The sequence below is a fragment of the Lichenostomus cassidix genome, chromosome 2, assembly GCF_008360975.1.
Source record: "Lichenostomus cassidix isolate B80296 chromosome 2, HeHo_3.0, whole genome shotgun sequence".
NCBI classification, from domain to species: domain Eukaryota; kingdom Metazoa; phylum Chordata; class Aves; order Passeriformes; family Meliphagidae; genus Lichenostomus; species Lichenostomus cassidix.
In genome coordinates this window covers 9,606,488-9,625,274 of record NC_139482.1, presented here as the reverse complement: position 1 = coordinate 9,625,274, position 18,787 = coordinate 9,606,488, and the positions used below count along the sequence as shown (strand labels likewise).

At 36.2% G+C, this 18,787-nt stretch overlaps 1 protein-coding gene across 6 annotated transcripts in view; it reads right to left on the bottom strand.

The window, feature by feature from the left end:
- Positions 1-18,787, bottom strand: part of ZMYND11 (zinc finger MYND-type containing 11) — a 104,979-nt gene that overhangs the window by 39,120 nt on the left and 47,072 nt on the right. For all 6 annotated transcript variants that reach the window (XM_085050298.1, XM_085050297.1, XM_085050301.1 and 3 more), the window contains one exon: positions 3,916-4,075. In XM_085050298.1, coding sequence (XP_084906424.1) covers positions 3,916-4,075 — 160 coding nt within the window. The remainder of the gene's footprint in view (positions 1-3,915; positions 4,076-18,787) is intronic.

Genomic DNA, 18,787 nt, shown 5'->3' with positions numbered 1-18,787 from the left:
TTCCCCTAAAGCTACAGGACATTGATACTTAAATTGAATTTCTTTCCTTGGGGTTAGACTGAGTACTATTTTACACAGGTAAAAGTACATAAAAATCATGGCATAACAGAAAACACTAATGAACATCTAAGAAGAATCATTATTATTTTCTTGAAGAACAACATTTCCTTTCTGTTTTATCAACTGTGTTGGAAACATAGTTAACAATACTGATTTGCAAATTTTTTCTAAACCCAAAGAGCAAGGAGATTTTTTTTTTATGATGAGAATAAAGAGCATGTCCAAATTCCACAAGTTCTGTGAGAAATAGAAATAAAGCATTTACAAAGAAAAAAGGTAACTTCCTTTACCAGACTTCATGACTGACACTACCCTTTCAAGGCAAGAAGCTGCAGATTTTGTTCAATTGTATAATAATGGCATCAACAAACAGAAAAATGCAAAATTCCTAACTAAAATCCTGAATAAAAATGGAAAATAAATTCTTCTCTCATTTATTTTGTGTCAAATGCATTAATCATCTGCAAGATAAGAAAGCTTGTAAGATGAGAACACATTTTGAAAATGTGCAAAACATCTGGAGACATGGCAAATGAGCAAACAAAATGAATACCTGCACAAGCCCTGGAGGTACAATATTTGCAGCAAAGTTCTTGTATAGGTACCAACCCTTAAATGTCAGTTGGAATACAGTACATTTTGCTACCGACTCCACATTTTAAATTTAGTAACTTATATAAAAATATTTCTCCCACATGTATCTGACAGAAAAAAAGAATAATTTTATACTCTTCAATCTGATCATTCTTCTTTTCTCAGTTTCTCTGAACATTAATTTTTATGAGCTCTCCCTTTTGGAAGAGTCTCCTGATGCCCCTCAAACTGTTTTGTCTTTGTACCTCAGCTTGTTCTTTTGTATATTACTAAATATATGAGATATTGCCTAATTTTTTTACCACAGCTTCAAAATACTGCTAGAACAATGAGAGCACAGTAGTATAATTTTTTAAACATGTTTTTCTGAAAGCTAAGAGTAACACTGTCAGAACATGTCCTTACAGCACAGATCTATCATTATGTCAACCTATGGATAGGGCAAATGCTAGGAAACACCTAAGCAACCACCACAGATTATCAAATGAATCTTTTCCAAACAGAGCTGTGTTTTCATAATCTCTATACTTTCATTTATTGTCAGTGTTTAGCCATCAGTCTGTAGTCACCATCACAACCAGTACTTTCAGGTCCTGTGGCATCCTCTTACAGTAACAAAGGTGCTCAGCAGTTTTGTGGCCAAGGCCAGTCATTTATTTACTGGCTAAAATTCAGATCCAAAACTTCAAAAGTGTAAAAAAAACACCCAGCAACTACTCAAATAAAAAATGAGGGGAGGGATGATAAGAATGTATCCCTTTACTGTCTCCTTGGAGCAGCCTGTGTTTACTGACTTCCACTGTGATGACAGGAAACAAGCTAAAATCCAAAAGCTTTCCTCTACTGGTTTCAGGATCTTTTTCTTAAGTCTTGGATCTTTTCTTAAGTATTCTCTTTCCCATTATGAGCTTTCCAAGTACCAGTAGTACCAGTCAAACCAAATTTGACAGTTAAGTCAAGGGTCTGTCTGTAAGTGCTAAAGTTTGATGAGCCTGAAATCCCTATTTTAACATCAATAACCTTGCTTCGTGGAGTTCCATCTCCTCCAAGCGAACCTCCAAAAAGAATTCTGTGTGTTTGTCCTCACTGAAATGTAACTTGAGCTCATGGTTCAACAGTCATTAGTACCAGATTTGAGCAGTGCTGAATTACAAAGAACTACAAACTGCCTCTTGATCAAGTGCAGACAAAGCATCTGTAAAACTATCCAGTGTGTCCAGAGCAGAGAACACACCAAACTTCATGGGTTTGCACCAATTGTCAGAGAATGGAAAATACTTGATCTGATGTCAAGTGATGACAATGACGTTTTGTTACTCATTAAAACTTTCTGAATAAAAGAACAAAGAGAACGACTTTATACCAAGTCAATGTGTTTTGCTTCATCTGTCTGCAGCATTTTGATTCAGTATTAGGATCAAAAAGTTGGAGTTTGGGTACTATTGAAACATGTCTCAGATCAGAAGCTGATTCTTATTTTTGCATAAAACTGTTAAGTCAAGAGTGGTGCTCTGCACTACTGAGATGGCCACCACACACATGGTCACAGCCCAAAGTATCAGTGCTTAGCAGTCATGCTGAAAATGCAGTCAATGCTTCTAACTACAGGATTATTCATAATGTGACTTTAACAGCATCTTCAGTCAAGTCAAAGACAACACTTTTTGCTCAGAGATAAAATGATTGTGTAATTCTAATGACTCACTGGGAATTTACAGGCTGGTTATCTTTCAAGTTGTGTTAAACAAATGTTGCTAATAAGCAGCAGGAGCATTATTTGAATTACTATATAAGAAATGGCTATTTCTTATATACTTATATACTATAAGTATATAGTATATAAGTAGATACTATATACTTATATACTTATATACTGTATAAGTGAGGCATTCTGATTATTTTTTTTCTTTTTTTTTTTTCTCTCTTAGCAATAGAGGAAACAAACATACAGAATACTTGAGATAACCACAGATCTCAGGCTTTATGTCTTGTTGAGTCTACACAGTTAATATCACCTCCAAACATAAATCTGATGTAAGAAATACCTAAAAGAGCTAAGCTGGAGTTTTGAAATATTTCCTCTCAGGGAGAGCAGTAACATACCCTTTTAAGGCTCCATTGAGGCTTTCTAATGAAATCAGAATGAGAATCTTAACAGTGACATAATGGACATTAAATACATATTTCAATACATTAAATTGGTGTAAGTGGGATAATTTTGATGATAATGTTTTCTGTTATGGATATTGCTTATTTCCACAAAACAAAAAATAATACATTGTTTCACTTTCAGGATCTTACTGATAACTGCAATATTGTAAGGAGTTTTTTGGTGGTTTGTAGAGTTTTTCTGGGTTTCCTCAAAATTTAATGTATTAGCTATGTCTGAGATATTGCTGACCCTTTTATCAGTATTTAATGCAATTTATATTCCAAAGCAACAGTTCCTAGTTCAGGAATTTTAAATCTTTGCCAAACTTTTTTTTTTTTTAATTAGGAAAATGTGGTCTTGTAAATAGAGAGATGGGGCTTCTGAACAAGGCAAAGCAATTGTGCAAGATTTTTCCTGGTCTGTGTGACTGACCTCACTTTGTGAGTGCATTCCACCTCAGCTATGGAGGGATATCAAAAACATGCTTTTCTTCCCTTCACATAGCTTTCAACCTATTTAACTCGATTTTATGTTTATGTTGCACATCCAGTGGAACAGTATTTGGATGCCTGTAGCTAATTTTCTAAGAAAATCCTTTCTAATTGAAAGCCCTGGTGTTCATGAATATCTATTAAACACATCTGCTCATGTGTGTTTGCATAAAATTGTATAATTTCATGTTGCACTTCTGGAAAGGAGTTTTTTGTTCCTCAGATTCAGAATAAAGCAAAATGAATCAAAAGTTCTTGACTTCCTTTTTTTTTTTTTTAAATACACTATCATTTGAATTTGAGAATGTCTGAGGATTTCAAGTAATACCAATAATATTTACTGTCTTCCTGTACAACTGTTAGAAGAGAATAATGCATAACAGTGAGGGATAACCAAGCAAATGACTTTGCCAGTTTTTCATGGCAGAAAACTCAGAATTAAAGAAGAAAGAGCTTCTATGGAATAGAAAAGGTTAAAAAAAAAATCAAGAGTGCATCACTTCCCTGTTCACAAGCACCAACACAGATTCTATAAATAGCCTTAAATATAAATTAAAACAAGTTTCATGCTAAGCTATCAGAAATCGTGATTTATTTTCTCAAAGACTTTATACTCACAATCTCATCTCCTGGCAACCAATATCCTTCTTGTTCAATACCAGCTTTTGACCCTTTACACCCCACCGTCAGGGTTTCCACAATGAGACCATCCTTGACTGCTAAACTCAGCTGACGTGTGGTTTCTTTTGGATGCATACCATGGACTCGAGACATGTACCTGCACACAAAGCACAAAAGCCTTTTAGTGTCAGTTTGGAATTATAAAATGTGTCAGCAAAATATACACATTTGCAAATGAGTTAAAATAATACACAGTCTAAGTTTTAGATTGTTTTTAAACATTCAAAATTTATATCATTTCCCCCTTTACTTCAAATCAGCTTTTATTTCACCTTGCAGCTATCATGTACACACTTAGATAAGAAGTAACACAGTAATCTCCTACCAAAAAAAATCCAAAATTAACACACACAATGCCTGGGCTTGTCTCTGCCACATCAATTTGTACCCTTTAAATTACTTTAAACTTGCATTTCTGTAATACTTCCTATAGCGTGCATACTACAGAATGTACTAATGAATCGTTCTGATGCTTTTGTGTACAACACATTTATAAAAAATGTGAAATTTATATATCACATATGAAAACCCAACCACTAAAGTTACTGTGGTAAGTGGTTTTTCTCCTTTTCTTGAGATAACCACAATGATCATACGGTGACAAACTGCCTTGGTGAGAAAAAAAACATATGTAGCCTTAATTGTGTATATACATGAGATTCAGCTGTGTAATGATGACCTTTACCCAGTATAATTTATTTCTAGGCCAAGACCAAACATTAACTTGGAATAAACAACATAAAATTATTTTCTCTCAAATAAAGATGACATCTCTGCTTTAAGACCATTACAATTCAGATTTTTTTAACAAAATTCCGAGAACATATCTAGGAGTTGCTGCACATGGAGAGCTGCAATCGCATGCAATCAGCAGATAAGTGAATTTACTTGGAACCAATTATTTTCTGGACAATATTTTCCTAGTTATAGATCTCTTAAAGTTACAGAGCTAACTGAATTTCTCTCTGGTTTTTTTTTTTTTCTCTAGGTACTCTGTCTTTACCTGTTTCCTGAGAGAGAAATCTGTAATTTGCCTGCTTTAAGACAAAGCTGTCAGCTATAGCATCCTCTCCTTCGTGCTTCATAATGAATTCCAGCAACCATGATTCCTTTGTGACTGTCATCACAAACACCTTCACAAAAAATGTAATTATGATCACGAGCAAACTCAAGAAAGATTTATTTTAAAGCAGTAGCATAGCAAGAAAAAAAGAGAGTTAAATCAGTCCAGATTTTTCTTTAATAACATGGCTGATAGGAATTTTTAATGCCTTAGAAGTTATAAGGACTGAAGACCACTCCAATGGTCAAGTCTTCAATCAACCCTACTCTTTGAAGACTTTTGCCTTTCAGACTTCTAACTGTTTTAGATGAATAAAGGTCTCTTCTTTCCTGTTTTCTCTCTCAAGCTTTTGCTGGAACTGGTTTATGCTAATCTAATATTTTTGTTTTGCTCTCAACTGTATATAAAATCATATAGATTTCTGAGTGGAACTATATATTTGTATAGTAAATTATACAATAATGAGAGCAGCACAGGACATTTATAAATTCTTGCTTGGTATCAGATGCATTTACATAAATGCAGCATGTTTGCAGGATCTTGGGGTTCATTTTTTTTAGGATAAAAACTCTTAGAGGAAGATGCTGCCATTCACCACATTTTACAATGCCTACAATGACATGGTTCAAGTCTGATTGGTGTGTGCAAGCTAACACGGTATAAAAAGTAAGTAATAATAAATTTAATTGATACAGAAAGAGCAAAATTCTGTACGAGTCTGTGTTCCAAGCTAATAGATATGAATCTTCTAGTGGTTTGCATAGGGTCAAGGGCCAAAATCAGAAGATAAGGCACTTCAGTTCTGTATCACCCTGGGTGGATGCTCACCTGCCCAACCTGCTCCCTCTCCCACAGAAAACAAAACTCAACATGAGCACCTGTTCAAGTGACATTAAACACCACACATGAGTTTTCCAAGTTCTCCAGATTGCAAGGTCTTAAACAGGCAGAGACTCAAATCTTTTTCTTCACCTTAAAACAGAGTGCAAGTGAACACCACTAGTCTGTGGAAGCATAAAGTGCTGAAGCTTTAAAGCCACACAAAAACAACTCTTTTTCTTACATAACCATGTTACATGTATTTCATGAGTGTGTGCACATATGCACACATTTACGCAAACAGAACTAGCTTTTTAAAGCACAGATTCTTTGTCAATATTTGTTAATGTTACCCTTTTTTCACCAAATTTCCATTTACAACTCTGTACTACTAACCTCCCTGAGAGAGCCACAGCATTCATGTTGACTGTAATTTATTCAAGTCTTTAAAAGGTCTCAAAATGCAGAGAATAAGCTAACTCTCACTCTTCCCATTTTACTGACAGAACAAATCAGACTCTGAGAAAGAAAGTGATTTCCCTACACTTATAGGGGTGCTGCTGTAGGTCTGAGAACAGAAATCAAGTATTAACCCAGTGCCATAACCTCAGTGCATCCTGCTAAAGAATCCATCTATTTTGCACTGCATCATTTCTAGCTGCAGAAACACAGTCCAACCAAATTCATAAATGTGAGTTACAGGACTTCTCACTCATATCTCTCAACAGAACAGATAAATAATATAAACCAAAAAGCCTTAAACCAACTCTAATCAGCTAAGAGGTTTAATCTGCCTATTTCCACTGTGGCAGGTTGTGGACTAGTGAAAAGGAGCACAAGACTCAGAATCACCCATTTCTCAAATCCAATCTGTGTTCTCAACCAGAGTGAAAGTACTGCTACCAACTAAACTATCTCCCCATTTTCTCCAGCTTTAAATCAGGAGTAATAAATCCCCAGTGGCTTTTTGAAGAATACTTTAGTCAATGTTCATACTCTGCCACTGGAAAGCCACAAAGGCTATGTTTTCTATTTTTAAAATAAAATGTTATCAGCTTTCATAGGAAAGGACACACATGTAGAGAGAATGTTTTTGCTTCAAAGAGTAGAACTGCTGTTAGAAAAGTGCACCCTCCCCCAAATTTTTACTTTATTAAAACCTGTGAAGTGTACATGGCTACATATTCACCAAGACTACAAAACAACACTACAAGGTTTGGATAAAACATTATCTTGTTCCTTTTCAGCCAGAGCAGCAGGTAAATGAAGTGATTAAGGCACAGGATTCAAACCAGAAAAGATAATTAAAGCTCTTTAATAAAGAAATGTGAAAAATTGTCACAACGTTAAAAAACAGCTCAGAGACAGAAAGCATGATGTTTGGAGTCCCAACTACTACGTCAGCCTCATTACTGGATCAGGGGAAAACAATATTGAAATGCCTTTGTGCGGAAGTGACACCACTAATCCAGGGAGTGCAAGTCTTTTCCTGGCACTGCACGCACTGAGGCATCTGGCATCAACAAGTTAAAAAACAAGTACGGGAGATAAAGCAATCCCCGACTGCTGTTTTCAACTAAAGCTGATTAGCCTTACCTTGGAGACAGGGAGCTGAAGGAACACTGGTTTGTTATGCTCTTGCCCAGTCCTCCATATAACAGATTTGGGGATGTAATACGACCCAGCCACAAGAATAAAGCAAATACACTCATATGAGTGAGAATAAGGCATGGAGACAAAGGAAAATCCCCTAAAACAGCAAACCAGCCCTAACCAGATAGGGGCCTGAAGAAACCATTTCAGAATACAATTTAACTGCTCTAATCCCTACTATATAAAATGAGGGTCTGTCTGATGAAAAGTGGAGGTTAGGCCTGATTATCTGCATGTTAAATTCAAAATCTCACCAAATGAGGCTGCCTGTCTGCAGAATACAGAAGCAACTGAACTGCTGCTGAATATTAGAGTGTTTATAGGTCAGTATTTTCTCTGTTTATGAACTGGCAGTGCAAACCTCCTTGACATTAGAATAGAAGAATCTAGCAAATCTAGCAAAATTACAGTTTTTGTAATCAACTTCTAAGGGCCTAGTAATGCATGTTTTCAATTATTGCAACACCACTTGGAAAGCAAAGGATAACAATCTTTAGCATGTAGCTTGTTCATTACCACTCTTAAGCAAACCTCATCACCATACCATCAAATGTATATTTAAATATGGTGACCTTCAGAAACAAGATACTAGCACCAGAATCAGGTAGATGCACATATGCACATACCTAATATATGTGTGCATCTGTCTGATGGTAAAAGAAAAACTGTAGAGGAGACTCATACAGGATAATCATTAAGAGATGTGTAGATTGTATACGTATGTGATGCTCATCTGCATTTAGTACAGAAAGTACCAATCAGAAATGTGAAACAACAATTTCAAACCTCTTTGGGATTGCAGATGAACAGTAGTCAGGTGTAAAGAACAATAAAAGATCATCATATCCTTCTGTTTATATTATTGCTAGTGTTACCCATTCTAAAATCGTGACCACCTCTCAGACACCCCAGGGACAGCCCAAGGGGTCAGCACATGTGGAGGGGGGACCTCCAGCAGTTCTCAGAGGGACCACACAGCCACCTGCTGCACATCCCACCTGAGCCACCCTGAATGCTGGGGAGGAAAGATACACAGGAAACCTGGTACAGGTCTTTCCAGACTCTCCTTCACAGCAACAAAATCTCTTGTAACATGGCACTACCAATTGACAGCTGGATCTTGCCTCCTCCCTTTGCTAAACAAAGCAGACCACAGGAGTACCTGATCCACCTCTAAATCACCTGCCTGTCCAATATATAGGACATTCTAGATGCACCAAAGTCTGTCACCATATGACCAACTCTCTCCTAAAACTTCAAAATAATTTGCTCAAATCAGCCAGTGTCCATGACGTCTTTCTATTCAAAACCTACATCTAATAGGTGTGCTTCATAACACACCTTAAAACTCAAGAAAACAGTTTGGTTTGATCTTAGGGGTGTGGAGGAAGCAGACTCTAAAGCTGTGATCACCATGGGAGCAAAACAAGACACAGAAGTAGCCAGCACTTGCAGGGGATCAGATGGTGAACTCTTCACCTACAGCTGTCACACAGCTCACAACTCTTGCCTGGTGCTCTGCAAGACACAGCACGAAGCTGAACCCTGTCCCAGAGAGTTTAACCCATATGGCTACAAACTAGAGCATGTAAAATAGCTAACTCTTCTCCCAAAGAGTCATCTTGAAGGCATCTGTGGTCTACTGAGAGGCAGCAAATGGTCTACATGGGCACTGCTGTACTGGGGCCCAAATAAGAAAGCTGGGCAAAGAAGGAATGAAGGATGGTTATTCAAGGTAGAAAGTTGAAAAAGGTATTTAAAAAAAAAAACCTACTCAGTTTTTCTGAACTCATAAGGAAATGCATTTTCAGCCACCTGAACTCAATCAAAAGAAAATAACTGAAAAAATGTTACAGCAAGCATTATCTGTACAAAACTGAAATAAAACACATCGCAAAAGCCCTGCAAAAATACAGCAGTGTGGCAAGTGTAGGTAGATGTTAATTTTCGTGGCAAACACTGTAATCTCAGTCTGATCAATTATCTCGATGCTGGATGCCTCCACCCTCCCCAGCACAAAGGGAAGTAGCAGTCTGCTGGCAGCAGCAGACTATCTGCTGAGCAACTCAGCTAGAGATGAGTTGAGAACTGATAAATTTGAAGTCTGATAAACTGAGATCTGATAAAATGGAGATTGAGAAAATACAGCAGATCCCATTAAACTCAACAGAAAGTCTGCCATTAATTTTGAATGTTACCTACAGGTATATAAAAATGTCCTAGATTCAGGGACAGACCTTAAGGAATAATACATAAAATAGAAGGAAAGCAGCCAAAAATCTGTTCTGAGTTTTATATTGTCTTCCTACCTCTAGTGAGAAATGATGCCTTTTGCCTCAGTTTTGGGGCATGACAGCTACTTTATAGAAGGCCCACACATTTTTTTTAAGACTTTTTTTTATAATTTGCAAAGAATAGACCCCTTGGTCATACTGAAAGTACAAGTAGAAGAGATGGCTGTGACTGATTTATTCTTTTTTAAAAAATACAGCAACATGGCATAAGAACTTGAAATACCAGATCTTGGGAAACCATCAGCTCTCCTTGTGGAAAGCTGGGTGAAGATCTGTGCTCACAGCTGTATCTCGAGGTCTCAGCTCTGAAGCTCAGGCTGCCTGCTCCCAGCAGATGTAGCACTATGGTACCAATCAACCTCCATAAAACACAGGCTATTATGGCTATTTGACACATATATTCCCTGCTTTCCAGAAACTGAGAGTTGGTCTGAGAGGTGAAGGCAATACAGACCCACTGAGGAAGTGGAACTGGCTGCAGCAGGGACGTAGCTTTTGTTTTCCAGGATACTTTTTGATGTGCTTACACATTCTGGAGTTTCAATTATGGATTAATTTCACTAAGATAAACACAACCACAGCACAATGTTCTTCCTCTGTATTTATACTCTGCAATGAGATGCAGGTATATGCACAGGCTGCATTTGATTTTCACTGCACTCCACATACCAACAGCTCATGCACAGAACATGCAGGCACTGACAGTGCTGCTGCCTCTGCAATAAAATACTTCTTACATGATCCACATTTTATGCAGCCCAAAATTCCAGGAATTACAGAGAAATCATGCATTTACTTTTCCCTCTGACATCAGTATCCGGAACATTCATTTTGAAGACACATACTATCTAAGCAGGAAATGTTTTTAAAATTTGTTTCATCACCCTTTTGTGTAGTCTAGAAATTCAGAATTTGCATGAATATGGAATCTAATTTTGTGCAGTGTTTCTATAGAACAAAAGGAATGCATAAACTTGATAGTGACATAGTGAGATCCAGCAGTTCAGAGAAACTCAGATCTGCCTGATGTTTGTGCTGTTGCTGCTAAAAGGAAGCTAAGGAGTGATGTTGTTTGTGGATGCTTTAGATATCCTAGGTACCACGCATGCATCTATAATCTTAATCACCTTGGCCATTTCTGTAAAAAGCACAGTAATGCTAACTCAGGTAACTCCCTAATTCAGTAATTTAAACTCCCACCCACACAGCTTCACTATAGATTGTGTAACCCACCAGTATGACCACAAAAAGCAAGTAATTTAGGTACCAAACAATTTAACCTTTATCCATAAAAATTTCCCTACCACCTTCTCATGGAAGAAGTTATCCAAAAAAGAGCTCTACTCCCATTTTTCCAACCTAAAAACCTGTATGTGGCACTGCTAGTGTGTGCACTGAGCACAACTGGCAAACAAGCACTAATCATTCAGGGGCACTCCCTGCACAGTACAATTGCTCATGTATCTGCAGGGCCACTGTTTTATCCAGCTCTTTTCTTCAGATGTACTGAAGAGACAAACAAGTATTACATGACTCAGAATGTAGCATCCTAGCTAATACCTTGCAAATGAAATATTTAGTCAGCTCATACTGAGCATCTCAATTCAAAACATGTTAAAAAAATAAAGATTTGAATGCTTTCATGATTCAGTTTTTTAGAGCTTTCTATCTAATTTCCATTCTTATCTGGGTCAAAACCTTTTTCTTTCTGTTTTTGGGGGTGGTTTTCTTTGTGTGGTTTTTTTTTTTTTTTTTTGTTAGATTACTTTTAGTCTAGCTGAGTTTCAGAATCATCACTCTGTCACACAAATGTTCACCTTATTACCATCTAGGGAACAGCACAGTGACTGGAAAAGCCATCAGGGCAAGGCTATTGCTCTTGGTGATGATATTGTTTATATGAATGGGAATATGAAACCACAGCCCAAAATAGATGGTGTGAGTAGTGCTTTGGAGATTATTCTCTCTCCAGTGATTACAAAGAAAGCCTTGATGAGCACTTCAGGTCAGATAACAAGCTGTTTAATGGCCATGTCCCACTCATTTTTATCTCTTACTTCTAATAGAAAGTCACATTTATTTACAGCAAAGAAACCAAACATAAGCGAGAAGTTTCACTTTCAAATATTACAAAGATGTTATGATTCAAGCGAAAAACATAATGGACATGACTTAAAAATCTGTTTGCTTTTAATAATTAGAAATACAGTTAACCTTTTTTGTATTTGTCTGTGTAAACTTACACAATTTCAAGATGCATGGTAATTCGAAGAAGTGTGGAGTACATGAAAATGGAGACAGTGATTTTCAAACCAGTTCCATCCCTTTCCTTCTCAATAGTCCTTCTGGAGCTCATAGTTTGCATGTGTTGCATAAAACATTGAATACTGCAGCTTTTATAGTATCACTCAATAAAGAGATTTTAAATGAGTCTACACTTACTAACAAACATCAAACAAGGAGTATGGCTGTTGTTAATCACAATGTGTTTGTGCTGTTAGTGTGAATCATTTTATTTACCATACTCATGCTCAGCCAGAGATGACTTCACCTACTGAATCAATGAAGAACATTGACCTTTGAGATAGAAAAAGAAAAATGCCACACTAGCAATACATGTAAGAGCATTCCTAAGAGAAGAATTATTAGATAAGGAAAATCGATCAAGCAAAATTCGTCAGAACATCTGAGCACCTATTTATTTTTTGCAGAATTAACTGCAGGAACAAGATGAGCATGCAATAATATTTCTGATCAAAGCAAATACACAAAAAGCGCCACCTCATGCTCTAGTCCTCAACAAAACAGTCATTTATGCTAAACCCTTACTGGTGAAATGTTAGCATAGCCAGTTACAACATCCTTTCCATTGCCTGTATTCTGCATAAAGCAGGAAAAAAGGGCAGCAAGGCTGGAGCAATCTGTCAGTACCATGGTGAAGAGTTTTCCACACCAGGCACTGAATTAGTCTATGACAACCAGCACTGGAAAGCAGACCCAGCAATTCAGGAAACAACAGGGGACAATGCCTCAGTACCAAGCTGAAGGAAAAATCATCCCTAAGAAATTACAAATAACACTATTTAATACATGTGTACTTCTTTTTATGCATTCCTTTAACCGGTTTAATTACTGTGATTAAATAGAATTGTTACACAAATTGAAGAAATAAGCTGTATCAATAAAAGAGCTCAATGGGAAAAAGAGTAATTAAATATACATTATAAACTCAAGATAATGCTTCAGAAAAATCTACTAATTTAGAAATTTTAATTCCACTACTACTCAGCGCAAATGCAGCTAGGTCCTTTATAGCCTTTTTTCAAGAAAAGATTACATTTTTTCCTGTAATCCCAGTTTCCACTCTCCTTAGTCAAAAATGTCTAAAAGCAGGTGTTAAAATAGACCATTAATCCCAGCAATATCAAAATTAAATAATATCCAAACTAAAAAATGGTTACAAAATCATAAAAAAATTAAGATTAAACACCCTCTAAACAGATAGGTAAAAGCTGTATGATGAATGTATCTATCTACAGGGAACACAGGTGAAATTTAATGAACATTTGCCATTGTGAACACTCCTTGTGCAATTAAATCACAATCAGTCATTCATTCTATGAGTTTTATAAAATATGAATGTTTAGCTTGGTTTCTCATTTTTCTTTATTTTTTTTTTTTTAATCTGGGTATTAAAAATTTGTATTGGCTTGGTGAATATTACCTCATTGGTCAGTCTCAGTACAAATTTACAAGCAAAACTGTGTCAGTTTTGATGCAACAGCTGGTGAGAACCCCTGTATTTTCCTGCATGTATGCAGTTCTCAGTGTTCTTTTTGTTACTTTATAGAATACAAGTGAACTTTTGAAAATATAAAATAAAAAAATTAACCTTAATCCATCATTTAGTCCCACTGTGAAGCCATCAGTATAAAAAATTAATGTGTCAAACAAGTCAAGCATTTTGGTGTCCAGCATATTTCTATGCACCATATTGCTATGCTTGGAACTGCTAATTATGTACCCATAATACAATTTTTATATATGACCAAAGTAGTACTTGTACTAAAACTGATAAAATGATCAGTTTTAGACTGGGTTTTGTTTTATTAATATAATGAATTTTAACTAATTTGATCAAAAAATTGCTGAAAAAGCAGAGAAGACTTGTTTTCTGCAGTGTGATCTCTGACTAAGGATTTACAAGCCTTAAAACTATAAACTCAGTTCATTTTCTTCATTTAACATTTTCTGTTCTGAAAACAGAAGAATCCCCCACTTTTTTGGAGTTTAAAGAAGTAACTTCAGTTTATGCTGGGAAACAGAGAAGGATAGTAAGAGAAAGTAAAAAGGAGATTGACATAGTGGAGTCACACAGGAAAAAAAACGTCTTGTCCTTACCTATAACAGGAAACACATGAGGAGATATTGAAAATTAAGAGTTTTCTACTCTGTCAGCACCCAGTGATGTGTTTCTGTGCTTGTACTCTGCAATGCAGATTATCTACAATTCTGCCAGTCCAATACAAACTGAAGTCACTTTTCTCCGAAGTGAACACTCAGTAGACACTGGAAGCAGCTGTGTGGACTGCTGAGGAAGTATCATGCTTTTTACTATTGGACCCTGTACTCCATAATTTTGCTTACCCTTGCATAATTAGGAATTGCTATTACACTGCATGGCATGGAAAAAACCTTCAGTGTGCTGCTCAGGGTTTCAATTACACTGTTTGCTTCAAATAGTGACGTTTCAGACACATGGAAATGGTGTCCAGATATGGAAAAGGAGCCAGTAACTCTGGTAAAAAGTGAACTCAAGCAACCATTTAATTTTCCTGTATAACAGGAGGATGTTTTACTTCAAACAGTTGCTTTCAGATAAGCCTGTTCTCCAGCAACAAAAAGACAGATATTTTAGGGGAATGGCTTAACAAAGGAAAAGAAACCAACAAAGAAAAAAAAACCCAACCAATATTTCTAAGCTTTTATTTCAATCAAAGAAATATCAAGTGCTACAATACTTCTGTTCATGCAAAGTTTAACAACAGGATTATCTAGTTATAAATCCAGGGTCATCTGCTCTTCTAATCTTTCCTATGGCTTACTATTTTCATTTATCCATGACTATTTAGTTGCAACATGCAGAATACTACGAAGATTTACATTTTCATCAAGAGTACTATAAATAGTAACAGATTTTTTTTCTAGTAAGTTTCTAAGCTTCAAATAAGCAATTCTGTAAGAATCTTGTTCTTCCAAATTTTTTTTCTTGCCACTGCATCATATATTCTTATTTATAGACTTGTGTGATTATTCCCTATCTATTCAAATTGCTCATTTTCTTATTTATACTCTGTTGCATTTATTCTGTACCTGAGAATAAATTGCTCATTCTCAACTTGACTTTAATCACTACTTCTAAAAAGTGTTTTCTGTCAAAGTAGACAACCTGGAAATAGATCAGCAAAAGAACTAAGGCAACAAAAACAGATATATGAACTTCAACTCTTCTCAGACACTGACTAGAGAAATTCCAGAGACTGATATTTAGAGAAGAAATACCCCTCCTAGGTCTAAATGTCAAACTGAGAGGGTCACATACTCAATCTACAACTGTTAGCGACTCCATCTCAACTGCGGGACCAGAAAATCTCATTATTTTACAGTAATCTTTCATACTGAGTAATTCTTTTCTGGCATGCTATGCCATCAATGCTGATTAATGTCAGTCTGCACAGAGCTAACAAGGGACTGACAGAGTCTACTCTACACTGACTTGGGATCTGCTCATTTCTGTTTGATGTTCTGACTTAGCTGCACCTACATGAAATTACAATATAGCAGGAATGAGTCCACAGAACAAATATGGGAAAAACAGCTATGATCATTTAGAGACCTAGTACTGGACCATCCTATTTGAAAGCCAATTAAAAAGATGAAAGTTTTTGTATCTATTAATGAAAAAACCAATATTTTCTTGTATCGCCAATGGGGTAAAACAGCTTTCTGATTGATGAAAATGATGGCTTTGTTATCACTTTATATGAAAATAATATAAACCGTCCAATTATAGCATTATCAGTTTTATCCTAGCTAGTGGTCTATCCATCAGCTTCATGCCCCCAAAAGTTGTGACACCTCTACCCTGTGTCCTACAGCCACTCTTGGTTTCATTCCCAAACTAACTTATTCTCAGGCTCCATTCTGCTGAGAGACAACTTCTTCCTCCAGGGAAAAAGCACAGCATAGCCAAGGGGATGGTTTGCTCCTGACAGAGAACACAAATGTAAACCATGCCAGCACTGGCTCCATCTGCCAAGGGCACCCAACCCTGTTCCAGCACGCCGCGTGTCCTCAGCTGCCTCCACATCGTGCCCAACGGCGAACTATCGCGTCTCTATCTTCAGGTTTCAAGAATAGCATTGCTGTGGGCTGTGTTATTTTTGGCACTCAGAACTGAGGAACCACACACACATATAAAACAAACAAAGAATCTGTCAGGGCCAAAGAAACACTCTATGAGCCAAAGGCAATGAGGTGTAGCCCCAGCATAACTGCTGCAGAGAGTGCCAGGGCATTCCCTGCTACAGAACACAATGATGGGACAGACACAGCCTTTGTGAGAGACAGAGAGGGGAGCTAATCAACTTAATTAATCATGAAACGCAACAAAAGGAGAGAGAAAAAATCATGAGAAAGGATGTGCGAAGGAAAAGCATTATGTTTTGGTTCTTTACATTAGTCTTCATGGAATAGATTAGAAACCAGAATAATCATCTGTTTACAATGAAAAGATCTTGAAAGCTGCCAATAATCGTTCTAGAATGCCAGATTTGCCAACTGGGTATGTTAATAATATTAACTTAATAGCTAATGAACTATGAACTAATCATAAAGATTATGAAATGTTCATATATTGCTACTGAGGAAACCAAATACTTTGTGAGAAAAGGGGTATATATTTAATTAATAGTTAATTAAATCTTAGGAGTCCAATTACCTGTAAGGGAATTATGAAGAAAACACTATAAAAGGAACTGGAAGATTGGAATAGCCAAAAAAAGAGAACTTTAAAAACACGTCTGTACAGAAATACTTATCAATCTGCTAAGCAACTGAATGTCAATAATTTATCCTACTCATCTAAATATGCATGCCTTTTTCCCAGTGTATTTTAAGCCATTTTATTCCATAGAATCAATTCTTGAGGTTACCCCAAAACCAGAACAGATGGAAGATAATGAGGAAAAAACAGGAAGTCAAAGCACAGCTATAATTTTTAACACACTTTTAGGGATGAACAATTTGTCAGGCTGCATTTTTGACAAAGAATTCACAGGATATGGGAAGCCATTTCTTCACTAGTGCCTACAGCATAACTAATACCAATAATGCTCATCTAAATAATTGATACATCATGGTCAAATTATCCCAGTATCAAATCTAGACACAAAAAGAAGTAATATTTCTTGATAAAAACCTCTTAGAAATATAATTTTTTTTATTAAGAAATGTGGTGGTTTAGAAATATTAGCTATTTCTTGTAGTCAAATTTTAAACTTTATTGCAATTCATCGACTTGAGATACACAGTGACAATATAAGCCAGGTGAGAATATTTATTTTCCATAACTTTACAAAAATGCCATCCCTGCCTTCAAATGAGCTCTACCATTAAATAAAAATGCATTAATATACTGAAGCTTATGTACAAAGATAGGAGCTTAAACACATGTTCTAAAGTTCTCTTCCAAAGGTAGTTTGCATTCAAAGTACTAATTCCTTTAAATTCACGTCACTCTTGCTACTCATTAGTATTGGTTTTCAGTCCTTCATTCAGTTTTCGAGTTACTGAAGAATGCTTCTCTCCAACCCATTGAAAGTGCATTTCCAACTCTAATGTACCCTCACAGGTAGTTAATGAAACTGCAGAACCCCTTTCATATGATGATTTGTTGAGGGGTTTTTCCTGACACATTGAGTCTGTGCAGTGTGGTCTCTTCCCTACCAATGCCTTCAGTATTTATATAATACTCCAATTAACTCTGTCATGGTCTTGCCATTTTTACAACCACGTATTTTTAATTCTTTATAAACTAGACACCTTTCTTGGGTTTCTTAATACTTCTCTGCATGCATTGATTTTTCTAAAAAAAATCTCCAAAAGTTCAAAAAGCTTACTAATTAATTTCTTACAGGCTCTAACTTGCATATTCAAATTTTCCAAGTGACTCTTCCCTTGATGTAAGACAGTTTTCAATCACTTCTAATCACGCATTTTTCTGTTCTTGCCTTTCCCCCTCATCAATTTAAAAAGCAAAGCATACTTGATCTAGTCTACTTTTAATTAAAGGGCCTCTTTCCTTATAGGTTTTTCCTGATAATATCAGAAGTACCTTCTAGTGCTCTTGGCTCCTCCTACACTATCCTCCTACTCTTATGTTCTCTACAGAAATGCGTGCCTAGTTCAGTAAATTTTTCTTGCTTACTTTCCATTGACAGTACCTTCTGGAAGTATTTCTTTACCCAAGTAATCTCCTAACAATTATACTTAAAGTGTGCACAGGTAACAATTTGCATGTTTGCATGTGTTATATAAATTTGCCTGTTTTACAGATTGAGTTGATACAGTTCATAACCTACAAACAATGAGTCCTGGTTTTATATTACCAAAATTTCCTCCCTGGTCATAAAAAGTAAATGTTCCTTAAGATGTACAGTGTCTTCTACTCAGTACCAGAAGACCAAGAAAAGTAAGAATTAAATTAAATGAACAAGAATATACAAAGGAGAGGGAGACAACCATGCTGAACTGCACATTAGGAGAAAAGCCAACAAATAGACTTGCTTAAAAGTAACAAACTATCTAATGAAGAAAGTTCTTCATAGCAATATGCTTTAAAGGTGCTTGGACTAACAGGTCACAAAAGATACAGGACAACTTGTCTCTAGCAGCAAATGAATGCTCAAACCAGGAGAAG